The 23,435-nt window shown below is 36.7% G+C and overlaps 1 protein-coding gene across 1 annotated transcript in view; it reads right to left on the bottom strand.

Moving 5' to 3' along the window:
- LOC110105447 (ubiquitin carboxyl-terminal hydrolase 12) overlaps positions 1–23,435 on the bottom strand; it is an 86,596-nt gene that overhangs the window by 19,555 nt on the left and 43,606 nt on the right. Inside the window, exons 11-20 of the mRNA XM_020834958.2 lie at positions 22,172–22,246; positions 17,010–17,088; positions 16,782–16,928; positions 16,619–16,699; positions 16,395–16,514; positions 1,464–1,586; positions 703–777; positions 386–474; positions 195–303; positions 34–102 (exon numbers count right to left, since the gene is read on the bottom strand). Coding sequence (XP_020690617.1) covers positions 34–102; positions 195–303; positions 386–474; positions 703–777; positions 1,464–1,586; positions 16,395–16,514; positions 16,619–16,699; positions 16,782–16,928; positions 17,010–17,088; positions 22,172–22,246 — 967 coding nt within the window. The remainder of the gene's footprint in view (positions 1–33; positions 103–194; positions 304–385; positions 475–702; positions 778–1,463; positions 1,587–16,394; positions 16,515–16,618; positions 16,700–16,781; positions 16,929–17,009; positions 17,089–22,171; positions 22,247–23,435) is intronic.

A 23,435-nucleotide genomic window follows, 5' to 3' on the forward strand; every position in this document is an offset into this window, starting at 1 on the left:
TATCTGAACGGAAAGCATTTTCAAATATTTAACCTGGCTGGTTCTAAAACTGGCCCTCTTGTCAATGTTTTCACACATAACGTTTGGTTCAAACTTGATTTCCTGAACAAATTGAGCCGCATTTAAATGTAAACAAATGCATATTAAAAGGTAAGCACACACGATAGATGTACTCAATTCAATGATAGGCTAACCTCATATAGTACAATTTCCTCATTAGGTAAAAAACCAGCCATTTCATTAAGTTTTGTTAGTATATCTATAGGCTTCTCAAGTGCCTTAACAAATAGCCTTCCGGCATACCTTCATAAACGAGCAACGGTGAATCGGAAAACATATATAAATTTTATCACAATATCAGATGCAAAAACAAATACACAAGCACCTTAGCTCTTCCTTAAAAGGATCATAAAGCTTAAAAAAAAGCAGTATGTCTTCCTTCGTTTTGTCAACTGGAGGGATAGGAATGGAATCCTAAATAAGAAAAACCAAAACAAAGGAAAAACTGAGAATCAAAACACATACATAGATATGTGCAACTGCATGAGCGCACAAGCATGCTCATATGCATACATACACACAAGACTCATGCACGCACTCCCACAGACTCACACATGAATTTCATATGGAAGCAGGAGAAATTTTAAGTATGCAAGAGTATTATGCTATAACTTGGTGCTATTTGATGGAATGTTTACTTACTATAAGCTCTACTTCCAAGAATAGCTTTAGCTCAGCATTGTTAGTTTTATTTGACACCTCTCTAAGTTGTCCAACCTACATGAAGATGTGAGTCGTTAGACAAAATGTCACTTCTAGCTGAAAACCAAAAAAAAAAAAGTTTCATGTTAGCTCAGCATATTAGAATGATCTTTCTTTATTGATTTAAATGAGAATTTGACTTTTAATGGGACACAATGGAGATAAATGATTCATGTAGCCGACCCCACGTAGTGGGATAAAGGCTTGATGTTGTTGTTGTTGTTAGCTTAGCATATATCAATCAAGCAAGCATATTAGCTTAGCAGAACTTTAATCAAATAGTAGACATAATTATGAATAGATAACAGATTACACGTGACCAAAAACCTTCTGATATCATCATTATATTCATTAACCTTATCCTAATTCTTTGGGATAGACCAAAAAAACTGGAGACAAAAGATAGGAACACATTATCTGCATTCTGCAATTGGCAGGAGAGAATTATAATATATGAAGTAGTATTTAAAGGTCAATTTCTCCCATAGTTTATGAAAAACTATAATGGAGCACTGGAGCGTGATTCAAACAATTCATCTTCCTCTTAGATTCGTCTTTATTTTTTTGAGGGGAGTTGTGATTTGGCATCAGACGTACATGAGTGAATTGATGTGCACAGGTAAATTGCTCCTCATTGTAAAATTTGGCTTAAACAATTGAACTAATAACTGCTTCAGTAGAATTATGTAAAAATTGCTTACAGGCTGCGCTTCCTCTATGGGAGTTAATGGTCTATTAGGGCGGTATGTATGGTTTTGCCTCTTGGCCCACAGCCAAAATCGCTGAAATTGAACTGGAATACCCAATTCTTTGGCAATCTCCTCCTGCATGTTAATAAAATATTATAGGATGACATTGTAAACAATTATAAGGATAAATCTATATGCCCAATGGCTGAAATAGAATACATCACAAAGGGTCATACGGAAAACAGTGATTTAAGTCGTGTATTTCTAACTAGATGTACCAGTTCATTCGTGCTAGAAGAATGTACTATAGGAAAAAAAAAAAAAGATTAAAAGTTCTAAATACAAGCACTAAGGCATCAATGTTATTTGTGTTGAGGCGTATGGAATACAATCGCCCCTATGTTTAATTAAGATGGACAACAGTTCCTCAAGTGCATTTGCTATGATTGTGAGGTCCTGGAGGGCTGTATGCATAGGGTAGATATTTTCATTGTGCTTTTCCTCACACAAATCAAAATAGTAAAGTAAATGCAGGAATTTTGAGTGTAAAGTGCATGCAGGAATGTTTAAAATTTGGGCATTTAGATGGCTGCATTTCAAATGCAAAGCATTCTCCGACTGTAATTGAAATTTACTCTCCCGTTCATTTAAGTGTATTTAGACTTCGGTTATTTTGAGTGAATCCCAAATACATGGCATAGGTACAAATGATGGTTGACCTTCAACTACAGTTGCTAGTTGACCTCCACCGTCAGACACCACCCAACACAGTCACGCCAACTACAGTCATCATCGACACCACCGCCACCCATCTTCGGCCACTAGCCTCATTGTGCCACCTCTATCAACTATTTTTCCAAATGAACTGCTATTTTACTTTGCAATGCTTCACTTCAAACCAAACCAAACAAAATAAACTCCTACATTTATAATGTACTCAACCAAACAACTCAAAAATATTTTCAATATACTACTTTTACTTTTACATTGTATTTTTTTCATCAAACCAAACAACCCCGAAGAAATTAAGTTTGAATGCATTACCAAATGAAGTCTAAGTTTTACATTAGGGGAATTGAGTAAAACCCTATATCCAAAAAAAATGCAAGAGGCATTTATCTGAATTTTTTAGGGTTTAAAAAAAAATTATCTGCATTTTTTCCCTGTTTTTCATGTTTTAATATACAAAAAATCATATATTTCAACCGTTAGAAAAATACCAATTGATAATTGCTATAGCCATTCAAAGGACAGGTCGAGGGTTACTGATCCCGAACAACTAAAAATAAACAAGGCATTTTACTTCCCTGTTCTTCATTATTTTAATGATCAAAAGAGTATTCCAACTTCGAATAAAGTGACTAAGGAAACTCTTTTTAACACCCAAAGGAGAAGCCAGGGATTCAAATACCCTGTAAAAGTCTATTTCATAAAGAAAGAGAAACCAATCTAGCAATTTTCTTATCGATTAGATTAATAAAATGCTTAGCATTATTATTTCTAATTCAGACAAAGAAGGATAAGAAAAAGTGTAAAATCAAGGAGAGGGGTTATTAACTTTTAAAGGTTTCAACACCGAGACAAGTAGTACCACAATGCATGCTAAGTTCAATTACAAGTCTCATTAGCCCCATGGATAGACCACTATGACTATATTATTGCAAAAAATTTCATTAACTGACAAAAGCCACCACTATTTTATTCCGTAACAGTTAAGAAAATGAGAAACTAACCATCCTCATTTGAATCAACAATTTTTTTTTTTGTTGAATCAACAAGTTTCTTATCCACCACCCATTTGCATTAGGTATTTGCATTTGCATATCAAAAGGAAGTTAGGTATTTGTTGTTGGAGAAATTTTGTCATCCTCAACGGATTGATATATTTTATGATCAAGCACGGCATAGAAAATAATATATTATCCGGAAGAACAAAAATATTATTTTGCTATGGAATCAATAACAAAACTCACAATTTTAATTTTAAGAAAGATTTTTCCCTATTCAATATTTGGTTGAATAGGGATTGTTTTATTATGGGGTATAGATGCCCCAAAAGAGCAACCCCTATGATTAATTACATCTCAAGCATTTGTTACTTGAGAACACTTTTGATTAAACTAATGGTTTCATTTTAAGTCATCAAAATATTAGCGAATATCATTATGAAATTTGTGAAATTTTTGTTCAAAATTTTGGCCTTTGAAAATTTCAAGGGAGATATGATCAACTTAAAATCAGAATTTAGAATAGAAGCCAAAAGAATGAAATATAAGAGTACTTGATTATGACTTGTGAGAAAACTCAGAGGTACTCAAACTATTCTATGTTGGATTTTACATTTTAAAATTGATTTTTTTGTTCAAGTTAACCAATTTGATTTAGAATGTTGAGACTTACATTCCAACAACACATGTTGAAAAAAATACCCGAAAAGTGAGAGCTTATGAAGTGACTAAACTCAACAATGGCCTCAAATCCTAGAACTAAGGTAATGACTACTAAGGGATAGTGCCTCGAACATATGTCTAACGGGGTGCAAGGGACTTACAAACTACACCTCACATGAGGCCTAGTTAGCCCGACATCTGGATTTAAATCCTGGTCTGGAAAGGGCTACCACTTAAACCCACCTAACCGCTTTTAAAACTATATAGCCCGATCTCAATACGCATATGAAAACTAGGGAACATTATTTTAATTTAGAAGATAGAACTTACAACTTAGCTTTTAGTCCAAGATGTTTGACCATGTGGGGCATATACATATACTGACTCACTGAAATGTAGATTTTTGTTATCTGAAACTTAAGTGACAGCTTTTTACTTGTGGCACACTGGCCATGCATGATCATTTTAACTTTGAAAACTTGGCTCCTTGGAAGGAGACATGTAAATTTTTCTTTTATTTGAAAATTGGTGAATCATATGATTGATTTTAAATTGCTTATATTTTAATGGGTAGAAAAACTAGTTTTATCCTAAGAGCCTACCACATAACAAAAGTTCAGGCCACCTCCAAACAAAAGCAAATGAAGAAACATAGGAAAAAAATAATCATTTCTAATGCGCACTCAGTAAACAATCAAAATATGCTCTTATATATATATACAATCAATAAAAAAATAGAAATGTAAATTATAAATGTCAAATTATTACAACCATTGTTGGCAGCTAAATTTTCTGACATTATACAACCCAGTCAAATTATTACATACTCAGCTTATGGTGTCTCTAAGCTTTGGCTTCTAGGTGGGTCTTGGGCTTCACCTATGGTAGTCTTATCCTTTTAATCCACCTTTGATATAACTATATCACAAATGCTTAAATACATATCCTAAGTCTAAAAAATACATTTTTAAAATGCAAAAAAAACTCGAGTATGCAAAATAGGAAAATGATTAGGAGCGGTTTATATGGCAAAACAATAAACAAAGAATTGCCCAGCACCAATGTTTAAAATTGCGTATTCGGGTATTGAGGCGTTTTTCATTCATGAGGCGAGGCGTAAGCCTCAAGGCGTTTTGAGGCGTAAGCCTCAAAATCAAAAGATTGCGTAAATATAAAATGATAATTTGTTTATATACTAATGAGTGAATAATATAAAACATAAAAAAGCATAAGATATGAAGTGAAATCAAAATATCCCAATAATAAGACAACATGAAATGTAGTTCAACTCAAATTCTATCTTTTCCAAATCCCAGTAATCATTTCATTAACACATAATTCCAATTTCCAAAAATAAATAGCAATGACATATCACATAAGAACTCATAAGTCATCAGCACTGTCATCACTTAGGGGTTCTTCATTTGAATCATCATTATGATGAATGGCTCTCTCCCCTTCCTCCTCTCCTATAGAGTCCAATGTCGGGCATTTACTTCAAGATTTATGTGAGTTTTAATATATATAGCATGAGGCGTAAGCCTCATGCCAGTGAGGCGAGGCGGGCCTCAACCAAGTTGAGGCGCAAGCCTCATAAAAAAGACTTGAGGCGTAAGCATCGAGGCGTTTTTACTGGAATTGCGCAAAGGTGAGCCTCATATTGCGCAATTTTAAACCATGCCCAGCACTTAAAAGTGTCAAGCCCTGATTCTATTTTATTGGTCATGCCTCCTTGGGAGATTATAAGCAGCGTCTGCAAGCAACATTATTAGAATAATCATGACTTATTGCACCCCTTCTTGGACATGGCCACCTGCAAAAGAAGCAAATATGCATTTATCCAATCAACTTAAGGGCAAGTGCCCACAATGCAGACAATCCAATAGCATCACACCACAATATCAACCACATGTAGAAAAAAAATCCTAATCATAACATGCCTAAGAGTTGTGCACCTAAGTATGTGTTGGGTATGTAGTATGTCACACTACAAGTGGTGTCTTATTTTATTAAGGAATATAATATGTTTAATTTTAATTCATGGGTAATTTCACTTTAAGTTGTTTATGATTTAAAGATTTTATTTAATTTTTATTTGTTTCATATTTAAAAGAGTGATAAAAACCCATAAAGCAATCACTACTTGCTTTGAGGCAAGTCTGCTACTTATGGAATCTTAAGATTTAATGATGTAAGCATCTCACCTATCGAGTGGGATGATTTATCATTAAATCAAAGAGACCTAGGTGTTTTTTTTAATAATTTTGAGGTTCTCTTAATATTTGGATATGAGAGGAGTGTCTACCTAATAGAGTAAGGCAGGCATGCCCAAGGGTTTATCTTAGAGCTTTGTGAAATTCACCTAATATGATAAGGTGAACTTCAATAGATGGAGACTTCTAAAGGACATTTAAAGGTTATGCTTTAAATGTCATGAGAGGAGATCACTTGTTTTGTTAAGTGAAGGGCTACTTAAAGTGTAGGGTCTAAGTGGAAGTTACCTATTTGATTAGAGGACAATTAGGTGAGGGTGGACAACTCAAAGTTTTAAAGCTAAGAGTGGGAAGTCTTCTAAGGCTTTTGGGGCCCATAAAAGTGAGAGAGAGTTGTAGTTTTGGGACTACAAGTCAATGATTTATCATTAAATTTTGTTTTCAATGATAGAAGCTTAGTTTGCTAAATATAGGTAGAGCAAACATAGGAGGATATATAAGTTTGGTTACAAATCATGCAGAGTTCCTTATAACTTTTGGGTATTCAAAGGAGAGAGTTCACTCTCCTAATTTGGGTTAGGAGAATGAAAGAGAGGCATGATTGAAGTTCTTATGCTTAGCTACAACTCCCATAAATTCCTTGAAAGTCATTTGGAAACTTTCATGTAGGTTTAAAGAAGAAACAAGCAAGGAAATGGGATGATTTCCTATGGCTCTTAGGCTAAGGAATGTTAGAGGTTCCCTACAATTTTTGGCTCATAGGAAAGAGAGGAGAAAATGGAACTTAGGGGTTGCAAATTCATGAATGTTCTATGAACATTTGGTATTCAAAGAGAGATGTACACTCTCCTAAGTTGGGTTAGGAGAATGAGAAGAGCTAAGGCATGAATTCTTATGCTTAAATGAAATTATTTGTTGATTTTGGTTCAACAAATTAGTTAGATGGGTGTGAAATTCCCACAACTTTGAGGTTGGGGGAGAAAAGAGGGAGCTTATAGCTTTTGAGCTAAGGAAAGTCAAAAGATCTTCTACAATTTTTTTTTTTTTTTTGGCTTTGTTAAAAAGGGAGAAGAAAATGCAACTAAGGGGTTGCAAATTCATGAATGAATCATTGAATATTGTCTTCAATAAGGTGTAATTATTTATCTAAGTTGGGTTAGGTAGATGTGAGAGTGTGATATGTAAATTTGGATTACAAATCACAAGGGGTTTCTTTGATCTTTTGGATGTTCAAAGAAAGATGTTCATTCACCTAACTTGGGTTAAATGAATGAGAGGATTTCCTACAACCTTTACGTTATAGAAAGAGAAGCAATGTGCAACTTATGGGTTGCAAATTGGAAGATGGATCATTGAATTTTGTCTTTGATGAAGCATGATTATCACAAACTTGAGTAAAATAAATATGAGAACCAATACACAACTTATGGGTTGCAAATTGGGGATACTCTTCGAACATTTGGTATTCAAAGAGAGGTGCAGCTCACTTAATTTAGGCTAAGTAAATAGAGGAAAGTAGGACTCGAACCCTATGTACAAGAGGATTATTTGTAGGTTTTGTGTTCCAACAAATAAGATAGATGAACTTGGAATTTAGCTCCAAGCTCAAGAGTTTGTGGCATGATGCATGTAGAATTTCCAAGACATGGTGCACAAAGAAGATCGATGATAGCTCCTAAGAGATGCTAAGATTCATGCAATGAAACATTTGAAACCCTGAGGAGGCTCCAAATGTCATGCATAAGGGAGGAAAGCAACTGAAAGTGCTTCCTATATTTGTTTGAGTGTTTTATGCTCATCATAGATTAGAAGAGGTTCATTCCCATGACTTTTAAGAGACTTTAAAATTAATTTGGTATGATCAAGAAATCCTAAAAGTATGTATGAGATTATTTGGATGCCTCTAGATAGATCCTAAAGATTAATTTTGTTATGATCTATGAGAAACCTAGAAGTATGCATGCGGTGATTCATCATTTTTAGGAGTTTCACATATGCTTAAGTTACCTACCCTTGCCCTTCACCAATCAACTTGCAAATTGCATCAAACATATTTAATAAATTTCAATGTGTGGTGAGGTGTAATCTATGAGCTCTTGAAAGCCATAGAACACTCCACCTTCGTTTTACAAACATTTACAAATTTAGTAAGCATGCTTGTGATTTTGCAAATTTTGGACATGCAACAATCATAGCAAGAGACTCACAACATACATGTGTTTTTAAATAGGAGATATACATCTAAAACTTTAAGAAGATTTCCAACCAATTTTGGTATGATTTGGTTTGTTAAAAGAAAGATGAGATTCCAATTTTAGGAATTTTGTAAATTAGAGCAATTGATTAACCTCTTTTTCGCCATGGGGTAAATTTTAGAGATGAATTCAATTAATTACTTAGTCATGGGCCATATAATGTAGACCATTGGGGGTCTATGCAATATCCATGACAAGACAAAGTTCTCCAAATTAAGTAAATTCCTCTCTAGGATTTGCCAAAAGAAAAAACAAAGGCGCTCAAATGCAAATCCCCAATCAGATGCAAACTCGCACGCTTAAAACACACACATTGACATTTGGCTTAGAAGCAAATAACAATGTGAGCCTATCGGCTAGGGAGACAACATGAATGCATTGCATGCAAGATAGGGGTGTTGGGCACGAGTCCAACAATCCGGCACCTCGCTGCCACCCTCTTTTTGGCTCTCACATAAGAACAAATTGTAGGAAATCATTAGATTTCCACAATTCTACTAGGAGGACAGCAGACATTTGGGTTTTCTTGGGATTTTAGAAAACAAAGTGCCTGGTTCTAGGAGAAAAGGGTTTGGAAACATCAATCACACAACCAATGGCTATGAGATCTAGGGATTTCCTAAGTTTTGAGAGGTTTTATCTCGCCAAGTCAAATCACGAAGCAAATAGGTATCCTCTCGTCTTCAAAAGACGGGATAGAGGGAGGAGGAAGAATGTGTTTATTGTCCAAGCTGCTCCAAATGCTATCTTAGTTGTCACAAACCTGTCGGAGTCGGTTTGAGAGAAAGGAGTTTCCTACAGTGGGTAGCCGGCCTCCAAACGCCTCAACAGCTACACCACTTCACTTCCTTCCACTTGATGGAGAGAAAAACAATAGTACAAAGAACTTTGGCTTCTCAGGTGAGGGAAGATGAAGATAATAACAAGAGAAATCCTCCTCAGTATAGGGAAGAAGAAAACAACAAAAATATTTCCCTCTGTTCTTCTAGATTACTCGGATGAAATGTCCAAATGCTAGATTCAATTGAGATGCATGAAAGAATAGGAAGAGCAAGCCCTACGGTCGCTAGATCAGCCAGAACGCATGCATAAAACTGCAGAGAAGTCAATTCGCACTCTTCCTTGTGTTCAATTGGCCTTAGATGCGCACAGAGGTGTTCGGTTCAACACGCAGGGACGGACAAAGAGCCCGCACGCAGGTCCAGCTTTAGCACAGACGCATGCATGCAGGTCGCACGCCTCTCGTCTCAGCTCGATTCCATCCCAAACGCACGAAGAGCTGCTTGTCTCCCAGTCTCTTGCTCCTTGCTCGGATGGCTAGGGACGCACGAATCACCTGAAGCACACGCAAGAAAGAAGCCTCTCACTGCTCTCTCTAGTTTCTCTCGACCGAACATAAAACACACCAACCGAAGGAGCCCTCCCTCACTTGAATATGCCCTCCATAAACAAATGCGCAGGAAGCCGTTGAATAGGCCCTCTCCCGCTCTCTCTATACACGGAAATGATAGTTTGTCATTGAATTCCGCTAAAAGCAGCCAAAATCTGCTCCAAAATGGAGAAAGTCCCACGACTGAGGAATAGAACAAAGAAAGACTTTGAATTTCAATGAAATCGGAGTCATTGGATGGATTTCCTGACGTGGGGAAAGATTTGAAATGATCAGAAAGTCAATTAGATTGTAATTGAACCAATTGGACTGAATTTGAGAGCTCGAATTGAACTCGATTTGGATTGATTTGGGTAGATTCAAGTTTGATTTGGCTTGATCGAGTCAATTTGGTGACATTGTCCTCAAATTGGCGCCAATTTGCTCGAATTTGGGTTCGACAAGGCTTAACGGCCTGATTTGGATTGATCGGATTCAATTGAACAAGATCGGGTCCGATTTGATTTGATTTGGGCCGAGTCAACACGAAAATTTCATCAACATTTGCATTTCAAAAAGAAGCTATTTACATTTCAAAGAACAATGTTGCACGAATGCCAAGTGGTCCTCATGCAGGCATTCCATAAAATTGCAAGTAGCTTCTTATCCACCAAATATTGGTGTTGGTACCAACTTCATTCAAAACCATAGCATAATGAGAAAAAGGTTAATATGCATCAAAAGGAGTATTAATAAGCACAAATAAGGCAAAGTGAATAACCATCATCTAATATATTAGAAGTTATTCGAAAAAAAGTATTAAGTATCTCTTGAAATGCTGTCTTTAATAGGAACAACACAAAAAAAGAACACTTTATTAGTAATTTTCTAGGGCACACTGGCGGTGAGATCGAGAACAAAATATAAATCAATGAACAATATTTACCAAACCGTCATGTACCGCAAATTTTGTTATACCAAAATTTTCACATCTCCCGAAAATTAATGAAACTATTTTTATAACATTCTACATTTTACTCTTATTATTTTGAAATGTAGAGGTATAGATAAAAAATAAATTAATTAGCATTTATAAATTAATTGTCTAATTAAATAAAATTTCTTAAGATATTTAATATTATTGAAGAGCTTATAGGATAGTTTAATTATATAACTGATCGATTAGAGTATGAATAACCTAATCCTATCTTATCCTAAACTTTATTCGTTCCAACCATATATCCCAAACTGCAACAACTGGAGGCTTGTGAGCTTGAGCCATGAGCTGGAACAAAATATTATGAGAGCTCAAGTAAGAAGAAAACTGGGGAAAAATGAGAAGGAAAGGAAAGCAGAAGAAGTAAGGACGAAAGAGAGAAGAAGAAGAAAAAGAAGAAGAGGGAGGACAAGAAGGGAGGGACTTTAGGTGCAGGAGAATAGAGAAGTAGAAGAGGCTAGCACCGCAAACCGGAGGCGGAAAAGAAAAACAGAGAAAAAGAAGGAAAAACAAATAAAAATGAACGAAATAGGGAAAGGAGAAGAAAAAGGAAAAAAGAGGAAGAAAAGGATAAAAAGTGGGGAGAGGTGAATTCAACAATTTCAGTTTGAATCCTATTTTCATATTTTCTTCCACAAATTGAGTTTGGGATTGAGTTTATAGGGTTAAAGATCTAAATAAGGATAAATAAATTTGAGGAAAAATTTTAATTTACAATTAATTGATTTAGTTTCAATGTAAAATTAAGAATTTATAAATTGAGAAAATTATGGTAATAAGATTGCTTACGAAAGGACAAGACCTCAAGGTGATAGAAATCAAGAAATTTATCTCAAAGAAGATCTTATAATTTAGGTGAAATACTCAATCCCTATTATAGGGAGCAAATTATTATTAGGTACACTATAATTAATCTATATAAATCCATTGAATGCACGAAAGTAGATATTCTTCATATTGATCATAACATGTTCACATCACAAGTCTAATACATTTTATGATATCACCTTTTAAATTGAATTCAAGGTATTTTTAATTAGCTCAATTCATAAGATTATTTGATAGAATATAATGTTCATTTAAACATATAGAGGTTGACTGTTACATATCATGTTTACCTTAACACATGTAAAACATATTAATTGAAAACAGGTGAGCATTAATGCAAAAGAAATTCTAGATATCAATGATAATGAGAATAAGTTAGAAGAAATCAATGAAAATTCGCGTCATATGCGATAGGTTGGCATACTATGATGGCCTGAGCAGGAAGAGGCTAAAGCTCTGACGAGAAGAACCTCATTAGAGATATAAAAATAAATTCTTGATTATTGATATTGAAAAATTGGATCGAGGGTCGTTGATCCTAACTTTTGATACTAGAAAGTTGGAATGGTCCAACCTATATTGAGGGGTCGTGGATAAATTCAATGAAAGCTTCTATCAATGGTTATTATGGTTAATAAGTTAGGTGACAAGCTAAGGATATGAAGGGGCCAAAGCCAATATAAGCAATATATGACATGTCAAAGAAATTGATGATTAATAATGAAAATAAAAAATGGAAGTAGCAAGAAACTTCATACCAAAGATTGATAAATAGGGTGCACCTCAAGATTGAACCCTTGATAAATGTACTTCATGTTCCTATAGATGTTCATGCTCCTTGTTTAAAAGGTTGCTTTTATTTATTCAAAAAACAAAGCCAGTTTTCTTTAAAGTTTGTTACTACACTAAACTAGCTATATCTATAACCAAAATGTTCATATTAATTCAAAAGGCCATCATATATATTACTACTTCTTTCTTGTTTATTTGAATCTTATATTAGAATTATTTATCTCGCTAAGCATTTAGTTCATGGATGTTCTCACTAGACATTTGCAAGAGGATGTACCTTGGTGTATGCTTTTTGCTGATGATATTCTTCTTGTTGATAAGACTAGAGAGGGAGTTGAAGGTAAACTTGAATTATGGAGGTCAACCTTAGAGTCTAAAGGTTTTCGCTTGAGTAGATCTAAAACGGAATATATGGAGTGTAATTTTAATAGTAATAGACCTAGTGAGGGGATTGTGACTTTGGCCGATCATTGTCATTAATAAGAGTACACGTTTTTAGACTATCTTGGATCTAGTGTATTCAGACGTGATGGTGAATAGATGAGAGATATTATCAGACAGAATTCAAGTTGGATGGTCTGAAGTGTAGGAATGCATCGGGCTTGTTATGTGATAGAAATTGACCCCTCAAACTTAAGGTAAATTCTATAAGATGTAGTGAGGCCTGCATGATCTTATGGCCGATTGTTGGCCTTTAAAAGAAAGCATAATACTAAGTTAAGTGTGCGCAAGAGATGAGGTGCCTCAGGTGATGAGTGAGCTTTACCCTTAGAGATAGAGATACAAATGACATATACGTGAAAGGTTGGAGTACTCCAAGTGAAGATAAGATTAGAGAAAGTCGCCTTAGATGGTTTGGTACACATAAAACGGCGGGCCTTGCGATGACCCGGTTACAGGAGCAGTAGAGGTATTAGATTTGACTTATGTTAAGAAAGGTAGGGTACGACTAAAAAGACTTGGTTAGAAAATATTAGGAATGACTTTCTTTATTAGATTTAAACGAGATTTGACTTTTAATAGGACGACAATAGGAGAAAAAGGATTCATGTAGCCGACCCCACGTAGTGGGATAAAAGGCTTGATGTTGTTGTTGTGGTGTTTGTTTGGCTAAGCATTTAGTTCATCAAATATTGCGATAGCTTTTTCATGAAAAGGAAAAGCAGTAGGGTGGGCCCATAAACAGGTCGACTCAACTATCTTGTACCATAATATTATGGATGGTGTCCAGTTTGAAATGTAAATAGAAAAGGGATGTTCATAATATAAATCAAAGACTTCTCACATGTATAAATTTTGATTGAGTGACATCGAAGATCAACGGCTACGATCATGATATATTTGTATTTATATTAGTACTATTTATTTCTATTATTGTTTTCCTTATACCCTTACGAGTGGTCATGTAGTATTGTAGCCCTGAAGGCATTTTGTCTTTTATTTCTTTTCTTTTCATGAGCCTAATTTATAAGGCTAGTTGTTTTCGTATTTTGGGATGATGAATTTGATAATGAAATTTCTTTTATGTTCTGTTGACTTCTTGTGAGTTCGATGAGAGGGCTTGATCTCTTAGTGAGTATCATGAAGAGGAGAACCGCGAGGAGGGTGGACCGCCAATACCCGTCAACTTTGGAAGAGTCCAAGGTCGCGGTTCTTCGATCTCTTTGTGGTTCGTTAGATTTACTTTTATCTTATTTGTATTTTTTTTCATCTCCTTTCTCCCCCAACTTCCTCCACCACTCCTCCAATTCCCACGCCCACCGTTTGCTGGATAATCATTCACCGAAAATTCTTCCCAAAACCCCCAACACCACTATGGCCTATTCCCAACCTTCCCCCGAATTCCCTAAGCCCCCCTCTCCACCATACCGCCGGCCCCCTCTTTTGCCCACAATAATGAGGGTTAATAGCCTCATTACACCTTCCCAAATACATCCTTGATTGGAAAAGGAGAAAAGTCCCCCAATTTTTGAACTTCGGAATTTTGAATTTCAAAATCTTTCCTAATTTGTTCACCGTCATATTTGGAAAGCTTTTAAATCTCATTCATTTAATTTTAAATTGAAAGGATTTCAATTTTTCGCTCCTCCTAATTTTGTGGGCTGCATTTTAGAAGCTCGAAAATCCGTCTCCAATTCCCTCCCGTCTCTCAATGCGCCGGCCACCTCCATTATGGCTCCCAATTAATGTCCCATTAAAGCTTCCCTACCACCTCTTTTACTTTGAATTCAAAATTCAAATAATTCCCTCCAAATTCAACTTAAATCCATGAAATAAATTCTCAGATTTAATTCCTAATCGCAATTAATGCCTTGGTCCAATCATTGAATGTGGACACAATTTCCCTCCCTCTTTATGGCCGGCCCCTTTGCCCTCTGCTTAATTTATTTCTTCCTTATTGAGGCTTTCAATTAGGGAAAATAATTAACACCCCTTGTCCTTTCTTTCTTCTTAATTTGAATTTCAACAAGATTCAAATCCCTAACTAATACCGAAATCTAAAATAACTTCAGAATTTTCCCTCCACCACTGCTACAAATCTGAGAACTGTTTCAGATTTCCTTTTCTGGAGAGCCATCCCCTAACTCACTTTCCCTAAGCCGTGACCAAGGGGGATTCTCGCTAGCACAACCACTATATGCCAACTCTTGTTCATACCCACGAGGAGTTTTTCCAAGACTTACAGGCAAGTTCTTTGCTGTCGCAACGTCCAGATTTCATATTGCCTGTCAGAAAGGAATTCCAGTTAGCTTCCACCTTTGCTGCCCAACATCGGCAACTCCCCGTATGCTGCCCAATTGTTCATTCCAACAGTGCAGTTTGCTGTCGCAGGGAAAATCTGCACCTGTATCTTGCTGTCCAGTCAATGAAAGGTCTTCAAATGCTGCCCGGACGTTTCAAAATGTGTTGACCACGCTTTCAAGAAGGTTCATGGATGCCACCTACTTACTTCCAAGCCTCCCTATAGCATCCGGAACTTCATATCTTCCGATTATTTGGGTAAACTCTCCTCCAAATCTTTAATCTCTTAGTCTCTACTCAATTGTGGTTTATAAGTGATTCATGAAGGTTCATGCCATTCTCTCCGCTAACGCCTAGAAGTTGAAAGAGTTGAGTGATGGGCGTCTCTTAGTGACTAAACTCATTGTTAGTTTAGGGATTATCGTTGAACACCTCTCATGTATGAAACATTAGATTAACTTGATTGTTTTCTGATCTCAACTTTTACGCGTGTGATTCGGCCTAAGCTTTTATTTTACCGCTCTTTGGTTTTACTTAGTCGTTTGAAATCACTTTAAAGATTTAATTATTGTGTCTAAATATTAAGCGTGCAAACTCCTTAATTTACTCATCCTTGCCTGTACGTTTCACATCATATTTTCTATTAAATTATTAGAAGTTTTGTAATCTATTTTGATTATTTACTTTATACATACTTTCATAACAATGAGTATGACAAATTTACTAAAAAATGAGAGACATTTTATGATGATCTAGCTAAATTATTTTTCACTCATTCAATCCCGATCAGTAAAGCAAGTATAGGTGTTAGTGGGACAGTCTAGATTGATCGATTGTTTCTATTATACCTCATGGATGACTGGAGGTTTGAAATGAGGCATGATAAATTTCCATATCATGTACAAGAGAATATCAAAGGTAAGGACAGGTGCTAGAGAAAATAGATTGATAGACAGTAGAGAACTAGAGTTGCCCAAAACCAACACATATACATGAAGCTTTAATCACAAGAGATTGGAGGTTTATAAACCCCTCATACACAGCTCTTTCACATTAAAATGTGGTCAAAATAACTTAACATAACATGCCTAGTAGGAGAAAAGAATGTCAGCACTATCCAATGCAAATAAAGGAATTTTTTTCTAGTAAACCAACAAAATTAAATTTACTGTACCGCATCTTTGCTAGAAGGAGAAAAGAATGAAACAAATGTAGGCAATGATGAAAATATGTTAAGATTCAAATTCATACTGAAACACACCAATCAGCGATAATTATGAATGCATTTAATTACCCAGATGGATTGGTGCAACTCTTTTTAACTTCCCAGTGATGATTACCAGAAAAGAGGCATTACCTTGAAAGCCTTAAAAGGTGTTTGTTTTTGAATTCGGAAGCTGCAAACCTTTTCATGATCCACCAAATCAAAAAAAATACCCCTTCCTATGTGTTGAGTTAAATCCTCATCTCGAGCAACCTAGATGCACAATGAGATGAAAAACAAGAGTTAAGGGCAATTGTAATCTTGAACTAAAGGCTGACAGATCAGCATCAGTAACTGTTGCTTAAACATATAAAGACCTTTATGATAGTATAAAGGTGAGCCTCTGACTTTTCCTTCTTCTTGTGCTCCTTCACTTCTTTCTCTTTCTTCAATCTAATCTGAAAAAATGATATCAAAGTTAGATTCGTTTCCTCTGCAAGAAAGCAAAAAAATAACTAACAAATTTTGCAATTAGCCTACCCTAAGGTGTTCTGCAATGTCTTTTTCATCCACACCGCATATTATTTTGTCCTTATCACTCTCACGAATGTAGACAAGCATGTATGCGTTAGAATACTTCGTAAACTTCAATGGCCCGTTGTTGAAACCTGTATTCAGCTGCGGCAACTATTGCCCGAGAGAAAAAAATGAGGATGAAAGGAAAGAGTAACACATGAGGAAACAATCTAGACAGGAAAAATAAGTCACCTCTTCTTCACCGCCATACTGTTCCTCCAGGGCTCTGTTCATCTCTTCTTTTGTCACACGCTCATCATCAAACTTGAACCTGCATAAAACTAAATTAAGTCCCAACTCAATTTTAACAGTGATTCCACAGCCCAAGGAACAGGTAGGATTAATGCAAGTATGTATCATTTTAACCCCATGGCATGTTAAAGTGGTTTGACAAATTAAGAAAATAAAGGCTAGTCAATTGCAAAAGCAATGGCAGAAACATTGATCAGTTATTAGCTAAGCTTACCAAAAACATTCATTCATAAATAATTGCATGAATAGAGCATTCTTATTTTGCTGAACTATTGCATTACATAATATTGAGGAACATGCAAAAAAAGATAGCTGCTCTCAGGCCAACAAGAACTGAAGTCAAACAATGGAGTATATTTACACTTGATGGAAGCTATAATAAACATACTCGATGGAAGCTATAATAAACATAGTAATATAAAATATTTGTCAATCTCCAAATTATCTAGGCTGAATTTGAATTTCAGAAACGCACGAAACCAGAAAGTGGAAGAATTTGATGAAAACACAAGTGGGAAAACAAGTAAATTGATAATAGTAGGTAAAACACACACAAGATATAATGGATCTTCAATCGGAAAGGAAGATCCGTCTCTCCCAACTCTCTAGACGCCGCTAGAGCCCAAAACAGCAAAAGAATAATCATTGTTTAGCAAAATACTCCATACCCTAACCCTAGGAAAATATACTACCTAAAACATACAATCCAAAAGAAAACCTCTAAACAGCCCCTACTTTGAATTTCCCTCCTAACACCCCCCCCCCCCCCCATCCAAAAGAAAACCTCTAAACAGCCCCTACTTTGAATTTCCCTCCTAACACCCCCCCCCCTTCTAATTTCTTCCTAATGGGAGTTGCTAGGTCCCACGATTTGAGCAACAGCAAGGGAGGGTGGAACTCTATTCCTCCCCTTGTAGACATGAATGGGTCCAATGTGGACCAGCTGGACCGGTCTAACAATACCCGACTCCCAAAGACCCACCTTGTCCTCAAGGTGAAAAGATGTAAACTGATGTTTCACTCTCTCATATGGTTCCCATGTGGCATCGTAGTCTAGTAGGTTCTTCCATTCAATCAACACTTCCTTGATCCCTACTTCGCCCTATCGTACCCCTTTCAACTCCAATGGTTCTAATACTACCTCCAGATCCTCCGTCAGTGTCGCCGGTAACTTTGAACTAGCTACATGATCCCCAATAGCTCTCCTCAACTAGGAGACGTGGAACATTGGGTGTATGATAGCGATCGGGGGTAGCCTCAAATGGTAGGCCATAGCTCCGACTCTCTCCACTATCTCACAAGGGCCAAAGTACCTTGGTTCTAGCTTTTTATTTCTCTTGTTTGCTATTATCCTCTTTCTGTAAGGAAGAAGCTTAAAATATACCCTCTCCTATCTCAAATTGGATGTCCTTCCTATACCCATCTACTTTCTTTTTCATGATCAATTGAGCCCTCAGCATATGCCTTTTTAATTCCTCCAACACCCTATCTCGCTCTTCCAAGTATTGTTCCATAGAAGAAACTAGAGTGCTACTCTGCCCAAAATGCACCAGGTGAGGTGGATCCCCCCTATAACACCTTAAAGGGAGTCATATGTGAATCCGAATGATATGAAGTGTTATATCAGTACTCCGCTCATAATAGCCGCTTGGCCCAAAGTCGAAGGGTCTCTAAAACAAAGCATCATAAGTTTTCAAACTCATGTTAACCACTTCTGTCTGTCCATCTGTCTAAGGGTGTTAAGCGGTGCTGCTCTTCAGTATTGTTCTCTGCAGCCTAAACAAATCCCTCCAAAAGTAACTGAGGAACACTTTATCTCAGTTGGACACTATAGACTTTGGCATCCCGTGTAATTTGACCACCTCTGTGATAATGTCGTTGCCACTATCACTGTTGTGTAGGAATGTATTAGGGGGATGAAATGAGCATACTTTCACAACCTATCAACAACCACCAAAATCATTATAAACCCCTAAGATTGAGGTAACACGTCTACAAAGTTAATGGTGACTTCCTCTCATACCATGTCAGGTAGAGCTAGGGGTTGGAGGAACCCTCTCGGAACCATATCCATGTACTTGTTCTACTAGCATGCCTCCCTCGATGGTGGTAAGCATTGCAGTTCCATTAGAAATCCTGCCTCCACCTCTTGTATGGTCCTCACCATGATTTTAAAAGACACAATGGCTTTGGACAACCCTGCATCTCACCAGATCACCACTCTTCTTCCTTCCACCACCAATTCCATCATCAGTGCTCCCTAATTGACTTTGATATTGTCCAAAGTCTGCAGTCACTTCATTCCTAGGATGACATAAGTGCTTCCTAACTCCAATAGGAGAAAATTCTCCCTTACTTGAACCCCTTGTATAGACAGCACAACTCCCCTACACACTACTCTACCCATCCTCATCTTCCTAGTGCCCATCATCACCGCATAGTCCCCGATGTCAACTAATTTCACCCCCAATTGGTCAAAGACCTAATTAGAGATAAAATTATGGTTAGCCCCACTGTCGATCAGCACCACCACCTCTCTGTCAATTATTTTTCCTTTCACTTTCATGGTGTGATTCGAGGTGAACTCCACCATTGAGTTTAAGAAGACTTTGATCATGTCAAGATGCAACTCTTCCTCCTCTTCTACTGCTGCCTCACTCTCACCTCCCTCCCCAGCTTCCTCATCATCACAGATAGTGAGAACCTGAAGAGTTTGGACCTTACACCTATGCACCGGCATATACCTCTCATGAAATTTGAAGCACAATCCCTTCGCTTGTTTCTCCTGCAGCTCTTTCTTAGTGAGCTTCTTAAAATTTCCCCCAAATCCCAGTCCTGCGGGCTTCTCCTTTGGGGCCTCACGAAGGCTTCCCACTGTTGGCCCCTTAAGAGCTAAGAACGTTGTGGTCATCTTGTACGAGCCTCCTGAACTACTGCCTCTGACCCCCCCCCCCTTTCTAGGTGCTTCTAGTCCTCCACTAACTGTGATAGCTCCATAGTCACTCCCAAGTCATGAGGCCTCATCACTCTAACCGCTGCCCGGATCTCTGGTTTGAGTCCCTTCATGAAGTTCCGCTCTAACACCATCTCAAAAAGGTGATCCGTCAGCTAGCAAAAGTACTTGAACCTCTCTTGGTACTCTACAACAGAGCCATCCTGTGTCAGGGTGAAAAAACTGCTCAAAAAAGTCTCCTCCCCTACTGGTTTACAAACGTTCAAACAAGCAGTCTTTACACTCCCTCCAGCTACATATGGGTCATTGTATGTCCCTTCATTGGTACTAAGCCAAGGCCTTCCCTTCTAAACATAAGCCAACTGTCATCAGCCTCTCCTCCTCCGTTAAACCATTGACGATCAAATACCTTTCCACTTTGTAGATCCGGCAATGAGCATCATCTCCTCAAAAATGGGCATCTTTAGCTTCCTCACCCTCAAATCTCACTCATTCCCCCTATTACTCCATAATTTTCCCTTCCCCACATGGGTGATTCTCCCCAAGTATCATGATCCTCCCTTCCACGTTCGTACCCAAACCCACCTTCAATTTCCCCCCTCCTATAAAAATCACCCCCCCACACACACCCTTCGCTCATACCCCACATACTCACATCTTTCTTCATACCATCTACCCATCTCCTCCCTTTGAATAGGCTCGATAGTAGGTCTTTTTTCTTCTCCCTCCAAGATCTCCACATCATGGTCATCCCTCCTATTACCAAAATTGATTTTTCCCCTTACCGTATTTTTTCCTCTGATGCCGCTGTTTGGTTGAGAAGATCCAACACATTTTTCATCATCTCTTCTAGGTTGGAGAACTTATCCTCCATGGAGGAGATTATGTCCTCCACCGTTGTTTTAATTTGACCATCACTCCTCCAAGATGCTCTTCCAAAGCATCCACCTTATTTGCTGCCATAGGTACTCGGATCTTGGACAATGATAAAAAACAAAAAATACTCCCTTCAATCAGCAAAAATCAGCAATTTGGAGGTAAGAAAAATGCAGAAATCATCAAAGGAAAGGCCCCAATTTCAGCCCCGGACACCGCTTTGATACCAATTTGATAGAAAACACTTGTCAATCTCCAAATTACCTTGGCTGAATTTGAATTTCAGCAAGGCGCGAAACCAGAAAGTGGAAGAATTTGATGAAAACACAAGTGGGAAAATGAGTGATTTGATAATGGTAGGTAAAAAGCATACAAGATACAATGGATCTTCAATCGGAGAGAAAATCCGTCTCTCCCAACTCTCTAAATGCCGCTAGAGCCCAAAACAGCATAGAACAATCATAATGAGACGGTCCAATGACCAGTCTAACAGATAGTGATCAACAAATTAATTTCACCAAAATCATGATTTAGAACACCTTTTTGGAAAACGAGAAAGTAACATTCAAGGCAAGATTTGAATTTTCCCATGTAGATCAAGAGAAAATATATATATTTGCATAGTTAAAAACCTTAGTGTCACTTGATTTATGCCTGTGAAAGAATGTTTCAAAATAGGCATAAGGTTTGCAAGAACTAGGGTTCAACTGACAGCACTCAGAAAGAAAGAATGGAGGGGAGGATTCATAATAAATAACAAGAAGGCTGATGTTGTAATGAATATTTCAGAGTTATCAGGATTGTATTGCAATTGATCTGGTCAATTAGGGCATTTACTTTGTAGCCCCGTGGAGGCTTCAACACAACGTAATGCACATTAACAATATAGTAGAAAATCAAAAGTTTATATTTGAAAGTAGTCAAATATTTGTATGTTAATACATCATGTTCAAGCAACCAGGTTCAAGTGGTGTTCTTATTTAAAGACCTAATGCAAAAAATAATTGAAAAGTATGCATACGCAAAATCAAGCTGGCATAACAATTGTAGGAATTATTTGGAAGCAAGGATCTCGAAAAACTTTTGAAAAAAAAGGACCTCGAAAAACATTGAAAACGCTTAATGAGATTTTTCTCAAAATCGTTCTTAAGAAAAACAAGCAATGAAAGCATGCACCATTACGGAGAGTTATAAAGAAATCTCTAAGTTAAAATGACAGGACTGTTTGCAGTTTAGAAAAGAAAACATAACAATACAGCTATTATTTGCCTACCAGTGATCAGAAATAATTGGTCTGATAAAAGCATAGTAATGTCCACCATGTACACCACCACTGTGAACAAGAACGCTGCAGCATAAGCAAATAAAAAAAAAGAGTGAGCAGGCTTCTCGAATTTGTACAGGAAAAAAAGTGTTCACAAAAAACCGCATATGCCAAAACATGGAATTTCAGTTTACTCCGTAGAGTCACTAACTTTGTGGTCAATAAAATTAATTCGAACTGTACCACACATTCTAGCACATAAAATGTAAATCTGAATTATAGAGGGATCAGTAAAGGAAGCACCCTATAGACCCATCACATAAAAAACATCAAGTTATTAAACGATATCTCTAAAGCAATCAGAAGGGCAAAAACAAGTGAATCAATAAGTCCCTTTTTACAATAATGAGAAGCACCGTTAAAAGATTGCTTTCATGGAGAGTTCCCGCCTTCCAGATGCGCTTAATAGAACATACAAAAAATACTACTGTACATTCAATGCCAAAGTTAGCACCATGGTTTAAAATTGCACAATTGGGTATTGAGGCGTTTTTTTTTAGGCGAGGCATAAGCATCAAAATCAAAAAAATGTGTAAAGTAAAAATAAAGGTTAACAGTGATTTTTTATATAATACTCAAATAATATGTTAAAAAATAGCATATTAACTTTTGATTTAACTATGAAGTAACAAATTGACATATATATGAAACAAAATTTGCACAAGATGTAAAAAAACAAGTAATAAATTGCGTGAAATAGAATTGAAATATAAATATTACAAGAACAAATAAGAACCACGTAAAAGTATCCTATAGCAAGTTCAGCTCCAAATTTCTCATTTCTTAGTTCCCTACTCATCCATATTCAAATCCTTAAAAAAATGACATAATTGACAATAACTCAAAAAATCATCTGCACTGTCATCAATGAGGGGTATTTATTTGAATCGTGTCATAACAAATTGATCTCTCTTATCTCATCCGGTGGAATTAAAAACCTCTCAATCTGTTTCTTTTTCATTTATTTCATCTTTTCTTTCAAAAATATTTGTCATCAACATAAAGATGAGAATAATACTCCAAAATTTTTAGAGGTGGACGTGGTGGTGGTTTGCGGCTTTCAAGTGATTCCCGGCGGTGGCTACGGCAAAAACAGTAAGCAAGAAGTTGAGGCTGTTGAGAGGAAATTGTTGTGGTTGGGGGTGCATGAAAGTATGATTTGTTAGGGGCTTTAGTTTAGGGTTTAGGAATTATATATATTATATATATAAGT

Source organism: Dendrobium catenatum, unplaced genomic scaffold (assembly GCF_001605985.2).
Source record: "Dendrobium catenatum unplaced genomic scaffold, ASM160598v2 fragScaff_scaffold_621, whole genome shotgun sequence".
NCBI classification, from domain to species: Eukaryota; Viridiplantae; Streptophyta; class Magnoliopsida; order Asparagales; family Orchidaceae; genus Dendrobium; species Dendrobium catenatum.